The sequence below is a fragment of the Pholis gunnellus genome, assembly GCF_910591455.1.
Source record: "Pholis gunnellus genome assembly, chromosome: 14".
Classification (NCBI taxonomy): Eukaryota; Metazoa; Chordata; class Actinopteri; order Perciformes; family Pholidae; genus Pholis; species Pholis gunnellus.
The window spans coordinates 13863071-13871015 of NC_136541.1; the positions used below are offsets into that span (position 1 = coordinate 13863071).

General features: G+C 42.5%; 1 protein-coding gene across 3 annotated transcripts; it reads right to left on the bottom strand.

Annotated features, from left to right (window-relative positions):
* Positions 1–1002: 1002 nt before the first annotated feature.
* LOC306705619 (alpha/beta hydrolase domain-containing protein 17A-like) lies at positions 1003–7558 on the bottom strand. 3 transcript variants are annotated; one of them, XM_079172422.1, is made up of 6 exons: positions 7396–7558; positions 6572–6651; positions 5666–6213; positions 5231–5425; positions 4382–4561; positions 1003–3854 (listed from the first exon to the last, which is right to left on the bottom strand). In XM_079172422.1, exons 3-6 carry the CDS (start codon positions 6211–6213, stop codon positions 3629–3631), a joined length of 1149 nt encoding a protein of 382 aa, XP_079028548.1. In that variant the 5' UTR covers positions 6572–6651; positions 7396–7558; the 3' UTR covers positions 1003–3628. The 3 variants fall into 3 exon arrangements, with proteins under 3 accessions (XP_079028548.1, XP_079028547.1, XP_079028546.1); XM_079172421.1 differs by having other exon boundaries at positions 5666–6216; XM_079172420.1 differs by lacking the exon at positions 7396–7558 and having other exon boundaries at positions 5666–6216; positions 6572–6683.
* Positions 7559–7945: the final 387 nt, after the last annotated feature.

The window sequence follows — 7945 nt, forward strand, 5'->3', positions numbered from 1 at the left end:
CAGAGGGCAGACACTCCCATTAAACACTGTTACCAAGGCAGGATTTCACTTGCACTTAAAAAGTTCAGGCACTGAAACTTCTTAAATAATGTTATTTAAAACCTTTTTACCACTGTCCTTTCTGTCAAATGTTTAATGTGTGGTGTCAAAAAACTGTATCTGCCTTGATATTGTGTGAATCTGATATTCATTGAACTACATTAAAATATTTCTCAGAACTTTTTCAGGCCTGGAAAATAGTATTTTCAAATTCCAGGATTTACTGTAAATTATCTGCATCCTTGCAGTCAATCTCGGAAGAGACAGTATAATTTTATATATTATATATACATATATATTTGTATATATAAAAAAAACATCTTCACTGGTGAAGTCATGTCATCTGAATGGTAAATCATTATGTACATCTAAATATTGCAATTTTTGTATCACCATCTTACAGATGTCCATTCTTATTAACTTGAGCAATGTACAAAAAATACAACGGTTATTTTAAAAACAAGTCAGTGTCACATTTTTGTACATAAGTGATCTTTTTTTATTATTTTGTTGTCCATAAAAAGGTCAAGATTCAGTCCCATGAATAATTCATTACATCATATTCTCAGTTCAAAAAAGCAACATAAAATTACAAATCATAATACAAAGAATAGAATAGGTAAGTACAGTAACCATATAAACAGCCCACTAGTATAGTCTAGCCCCCCACCCACCCAACACTGCCCCGCTCAAACTCTAGCACAAAACTCATAACACATCAGTTAGTATCAGCATTTAAAAAAATTCAAATAAACGTCCCGTTTTTCTTTTCTTTTTTCAAAAGCGCTTCAATGTTCCAATGCTATGAGTTCAGCTTTATCCTCACATAGAATACGTAATAGAGATAACGTCCCACCCCATCACTTGCCTTGCAAAACACAATAGACATGCATACAGTTTTCACTGTTCAACCCCCCCCCCACCCCACCCCCACCCCCACCCCCATCAATACACATTCAGGGCCAGAGGATACAATATACGTCAACCATAGTGGTGCATCAATAAAACGGCAAGTCTCCACCCCGTTTCTTAAGCCCAATGAACGAAAGGTGGATCCAGTGGTTTCCCTGATAACACGACAAGTCCAGGAAAAAAAACTGAGGCCTACTTCTACTTCCATAGAGAGCTGATAACTCTCTCTAATTCTTCTATCAGCTCGGACCCCTGGCCCGAGACGGTAACAGCTTTCCATTACATAAATATCAGAGACACAAAGCACAGGATGAGGATGAGAAAGACTCCCTGTTTTGAAGTGATGACAGGGTACCCACTTGTACTCCCACAATGGAGTAATCAGATCAGTGCTAGTTCAGTACATGTTCCCTTAAAAAAGAAAAGAAAAAGAAACGCAGCTACTATCACTGAAACTGACGGGTCTCCTATGCAGCAGGCGTCTTGTGTAGATCTGAAATGTGGTGCTAGCGTGCAACCAGAAAATCAGTTCTTGGACTTTTTCAGGTCTACACACGGGGGCCTGTTGCTAGTTATTCAAATGTGATGTTAGTATCCTTAATGCTGGCCTGTGAAAGACAGTCAATAATAATGAAGACACACAAACTTACATTTTATACCCTTATTACACTTTGGATGCTTTGTACAATAGTGCTGAACTTAAGACCTGCTTTTGTCATGCTTGATCTGATATATATAAATGTGTCAATATACTGTATTCTACAGTACATATATTATGTGTGTTTGTAGGTGTGTGTGTGATAATGTGTGTTTGTAGGTGTGTGTGTGTGTGTGTGTGTGTGTGTGTGTGTGTGGTGGAACCTGCACCACACCAACAGTGAGAGGCTCAGATATGGCTTGTGTCAGACATGAAGCGTGCTGCCACCCATAAGAGAGCTCCTGTACATTTAGGGCCACAGAGGTTAGAAACAGCTATAGTAGGCATGACGTCCCGTCCTGACACCCGATCTGATGTGTTGGTCAGTCATGACATCGACACGCATGGCTCTGAAACGAACAACCCATGGCCCCCCAACACTACGACAAACACGTTTGGATTAATTACATCAAGACAAAAAAACAAAACGCTTTAAAAAAGAAATGTGCATATGAACAAGAGGCTGACTAACCCTTGTGATGAGAGCTACCGGAACAAGACTTGTAACACAAACTGTGCTGTCAGACTACAAGTTCATCAGCATAAAGCTTCTCGTGTAACTCGGCAAAAAAAAGCGAATGAGCGGATTTGCCTAAATGTCAAACAACACCTTTGAATCAGACTTAATCCTGCCATTACCAAGTCAGTGCGGTCTGCCCAACCTTTAAACGTCACACATCAGGAAATACTGAGGAGCAACAGTCTTCTGTTAGAGCTTCTGATCCAATGTGACATAACAATTACTAAGTAAACCTGCACTTCTATAGCTCTTCTTTTAATGCCAAAGAAATGTCCACATACACAAGAGATATACTCTGTCGCTATCGAAGGTTCATTTCAAGCCCACCATCATTCTTTATCACAAAAATGTAGGACTGGTTGGAGAAAAGCAATGAAGGGGAATCAAAATAATTGGCTGTAAGTTGCTGCTGCAATTCTGTGGACAGGTAAAGGCTAAAGCTACAGCACAGCCAGGAAACAAAAGTGGAAGCTAGCCATTCTGTAATCTTTTCAGAGTCTAAAATGAGGGAGAGTATGAGACGCCCAACAGCCATACAAGCTATGACGATATTCCAGACTAGTCCTTATGTAACCACCAAAAGGCAAGGAGATGGACCCCCAAACCACACAGATAAAGTAGGTTAGTGTTAGCTGGACAACAACTTGGGAAATGCCCTGGCAGTCAGAGGGATGTCCGTTAACAGGTAAACAGGAAGTAAAGGAGGAGTGGGCGAGCACATGCTCGACCAGCGTTTGTCCCCTGGAGAGAGAACTGGTCAAGCTGTGGAGGTATTCTTCATAAATACACTCACAAAAAGAAAAAATAACATCAATAATGATAAGTTTCAATTAGCGTCCTCCACTTGCAGGTGTCCAAGTCATCAGGATGTCCTTCATTTGTTTCAGCACTGCCTCTCACACACACATACAAACATGGGCACGCATGTTCATGGAGATATGAATATACACGCGACACTTTCATGCACGACTCATACATTCACGAACACGCCGTACTTAAAAAAGAAAAAATGACATCTGTGTGCCTTTTCTGGATAGTTCTTAAGTTATGTTAGTGACACATTTCAAAGCTGCAGTTCATAAATATTCTCACGTTAAAAACCGGATTTGTGAAATTGTTTGATCTCAGCTTTTGTTTTTAGCGTTTTTTCCCCCCCACACACACTCCACCATGCAGATGGACACAGCTACTGATATTAAAAACCGTTCTCTCCTTTCAAACAGAAACATATTTGAACACATGTCGCAAAAAGTAACGTAAAAGGTGTGCTGCTTCAAAGACACACAGATGCGATTACAAATAATCACAAATCGTTTTAGGTTAATCTCTCACACGTACTTTGCAAACATGCTGACGTTCTCGCTCAGTCGCGCACACACACACACACACACACACACACACACACACGCACACACACGCGGTGTCATTCATACAAACGCAGAGAGGCCGTTGTTTGTTTCTCAGGCATGCTGTGCAGCCAGGTCCTGATTGATGAAGCGCCGTAGCCTCTCAAGATACTGACTGTAAAGCTCAATGTCGTTGTGACCGGCTCCCTCTACCCAGAGGGGCTCCACGGCTTTGGGACAGCGCTCGAACAGGGCCAGGCCGTGAGAGAAGTCGATCACCTCGTCCTCCGTACCGTGGATGATGAGCACTGGAGATGGGATCTTTGACACTTTCTCTATGCTGCAAGAAAGAAAAAAACGATGGAGGCTTTTAATGCACTGACCCGGTAAATCTAGAAAACAGGGTACAGGGGCATTTTACAGTATTGACCAACAAGGAAAAATTACATTAAAGTGATATTACAAAAAGAAAATATCTGATTTCCAACCAATGGGAATCCACATTAAAAAGATCCATTATTACCGTAACTCAGACATGCTCAATGATATGCAACATTGCCCACAGTGGTCTGATATAACCAGAAATACTTAAGTGTGGCCTTCTATCGTCTCACAGTATATCTTCATAATGCACAACTTCATTCATTGATCTGAGTTTGTCCAAAGTGACTTACAGTAAGTGCATTCAACCTCCATGGGCCATAATGCTTCCATGTTGCACTGCAAATCCCCAACCACTATCAGAATTCCAATGGAAGCTGTGTATTTATTTACGACATCATATTTGGGCTTTGGAACATCTTTATCCATTATATTTAAAACGTTGATACTGCAGAAAATACAACTAACATAGATCAAGAGACTTACTTAGGGAAGGCATCAAAGCAGTATGTTTTCTTAGTGTCGGGGAAAGCCACTCTCATGCCAGAGGTGAGGGGAGAGTGGAGGACCACAGCAGCACACTCAAACCGGGATGCCAAGTCTACTGTGGGCACCGTGCCGATGCTCTGCCCGTACAGGATGATATTCTCAGGACTGATGCCATACCTGAGACAACACACACACACACACACACCAGAGTTTTAGTACAGAATACAACAATAAGAGTCGCTTTTATTCTACAAGTATGAAGAGTCCAGAAGGATTGGCGCACAGTGTTTACAATTCTATATGCTGATTAAGTGCAGTAAGCCTGTGTTTCATGTTGATTATCATCAACCACGTTTGACATCAGTACAGTCTATTACCAAACCTGTTGAAATACTAGCTTATGCTCAGAATCGGGGACTGTGGGAGTAAATTCAGATTTCATTATAAGACACATTTTTGTTGTCTCGTGTCTTAATGTTTTAAGTTGCTCGGTTTCTGCTGACATGAGGCTCATTAACCATGCTGGCGGCTGATAAGCAAGCGGAACATTTTTCAGAAGTTCAGATGCTGAGGCTTCATGCAAAGCACAGTATGCGACGGCCAATCATCCGTCTTTTAGATACAGAGCCATTGTTTATCTTTGATTTGACTGGCCGATGGTCAGAGACAGGGTGCCGTGGTTGGCAGGGACAAAGTTTGCATCTAACCGAGCCAACGAAATGTTATTTTGACAAGAAGTTACTGGCCAGTGATGTGAGTGGCTGCTTTAACTGGCATTTGGTGCTTGTTGGCTGTTCATTTCGGATCCTGTGTGGACGGTAACGGGGAGTTACCGTCCCTGCTTACCGGGAGCGCAGGGCGTGCCAGGCAGCATCAATGTCAGCATATAGGTTCTTCTCGGAGGGCTTGCCAGTGCTAACGCCGTAGCCTGAGTAATCATAGGAAAAGATGTTGCAGTTGATGCGCGTGCCTAAGCCGATGTAGAAGCTGCTCATCTGGCCCAGATCTACTGCATTGCCATGGGAAAACAACACGGTGAACCTGAGGGACGGAGCAGGTAGAAGAAAAAAAGAAGGAAGTTAGGCAGCTGGCTGAGGGACACTGTTGAACTGGGGAGCCTCCAACTGACAGAAAAACATGGGATATAATGAAAAATATATTTGAATTTGGTTCCTACAAAAAACAGTTAACCTGCCCTATTAAAAGTACACACAAAACACAGAGATACAGGGTCGTGATCTGTGTATCTTCAGTCTCAGGTGTTGGTGGTGTGTGTCTCACCTGGCATTGGGGGCACAGCGGATGTACATGCAGCCCACCCTGTTCCCTCGGCTAGATCTGGTCAGGAATACATCAGTCAGATCCAGCTCTCTCTGTGAATACTGGAACTCCGCTCTCTCTGTAAGATGAAGCTTCCACTTGCCCTCACTCCAACCACTGCCGCTGCCACCTCCTCCACCTGCTGCTGCTGCTGCTGCTGCTGATGTGGCTGTTCCTCCTCCTCCTCCTCCTCCTCCTCCACCTCCACCTCCACCTCCTACTCCTCCACCAGCCCCAGCCACACCTCCAGCACCACCACCTCCTCCTCCTCCTTTGTCACCTCCACTACCAGTGCTCAGCCGGGAACGCAGTCCTGGTGCTCCAAGAGAAGGCTGAGCATCCCCGGAACTAGACCCAGAAGCAGTTCCAGCTCCAGCAGCTGGATCTGGGTCAGGGAGAAGGGCGTAGGTGGGCTCTGGAGGGAGGAACGCCAGTTTGGCTGCAATACGGCTCGGGCAAGGGGGACAGCAGAACAGGCAGCATAGCTCTCGTATGGACAGACCGTTCATCTTCTGGTAGAAAAATAGACATGTTAGACGGAATAATTAGGTGGCAGAAAATGTAAAAAGGAAAGGATTATTAGCTTTAGGGAAAATGACAGTGGCACTATATAAACACAGCAAAGGCAAAGTATTGAATTAATGAGGAGAATGTTGTCATCTAGTAGCTACAGTGAATTGATTTCGAGATCACTCAGCAGGTGATGTATTGATCGATCACATCCTATACTTGCTTCACAGGGGAGAATGTTGGAATGTCAGGGGGGGATATGTTTTTTTTATTAAGTTAAGAAAAGGTAGAGATAAAAAATATATAAACCAATTTATTGAGGGGAAACCCTGCACATATATACAGTTATGAACCTACCTGGATTCAGAAATCCCTGGGTCTCTAAAAGAAGTGGCACACACCGGTGCCAAGGTCTTCTGATCTAGTCACTGCAGGATCTTGATAAAAAAAGAAAGGCTAACATATTGAAATGCAATAACTTACTATATATAATAGCACAAAGTCACAAAGTCATGCCCACTTAGTTATCCTGGTCTTTAGAAGTAGCTGTTGCTAGAGCTACTATGTGCCATTATAAAGCAAAAGATTTATTATTCTTGCTTTATCAAATATAGCAGATGGAACCAAATAAAGTACACAGACACTGGGCACAGCTGTGAGGAAGATATTACTTTGATTTAAAGATAAAAAATACTGGATTTATTATAACAGTTAAGGCGTCAGCTGTTGTCATTTCACAGCTCCTGTAACCAATTAGCATTTATTTGTGGGCAGAAGTTACATGCATTCGGCCATTTGCTGATGCTGCTGGCATCTCACTGCGAGATTACAGTGATTCTGATGGCTCGATGTGATCGTGGACATTGGTGACTAATTACAACACCCCCTCAACACAGACACAGACAGGGAGCGACTGATATGCTAATGGTGGCTACATGGTTAAACAACGATATTAACCTCTAACGTTAGCCGGTGATGTGGGCACATAGCGGGAGCACAATGGTGACAAAGCGCACGTAAAAGCGAAAAGGAAGATAAGCGACACACTGCCGCTCTTATTTGACATTGCCCGCTGCACAGGTTACTGCCAGCTAACGGTCAAAATATCATCACTTATCGTTAGCAGGGCAACCAGCTAGCGGCAGCTCGCTACAGCGTTAGCCTCAAAGCTAGCTACTTACCGATTCACAGTCGGTTGGCAGGCAGGCCGGTGTGCCCGTATATGTACACAGAAGCGGCACAACACTTCGACTATTCCTCTTGAGTCTTGACATGGATGGTTGTACTAAAGTGTAGTGACAGTTGTCGGTGGCTAGCTAGCTGAAATTCATGGCAACCACAATTTTTTTACTACTGTCCGATTAAACTCGGAAGTGACGTAATGGCATATTGCTTTTTCAAAACTTTATTACCTCGATATAATTTAGGATTATCACATTTATATCGCACATATAAACGGTATGATAGTGGAAAAATCTCTCCATGATTGTGAATGGATTAATTTAAACAATGTTAAGACCTCACAGCATTTCAGTTTTGTTTACTCAATGGTTGATATTATAGCGAATACCATAATAGTTATAGTAACAAAAGGCTTTAAGGGTGGCTTTATTTTAATTTTTTTTATTCAGTTGATATTATTCTGTCATAACACATTATACATATAACATAACTCACAAAAACGGGATCAAAATACAAAAATAAAACAGTCAATCCAACATGGGAAACTCA

What these genes read in the sequence shown, in the direction of transcription:
- LOC306705619 (XM_079172422.1), bottom strand. Translation starts at nt 6,213, where the DNA reads ATGAACGGTCTGTCCATACGAGAGCTATGCTGCCTGTTCTGCTGTCCC. An exon ending in CGCTGTGCCCCCAATGCCAG is followed by an intron (nt 5,426 to 5,665) that starts GTGAGACACACA and finishes TCCGTCCCTCAG; the next exon opens with GTTCACCGTGTTGTTTTCCC. An exon ending in TGGCACGCCCTGCGCTCCCG is followed by an intron (nt 4,562 to 5,230) that starts GTAAGCAGGGAC and finishes GTGTTGTCTCAG; the next exon opens with GTATGGCATCAGTCCTGAGA.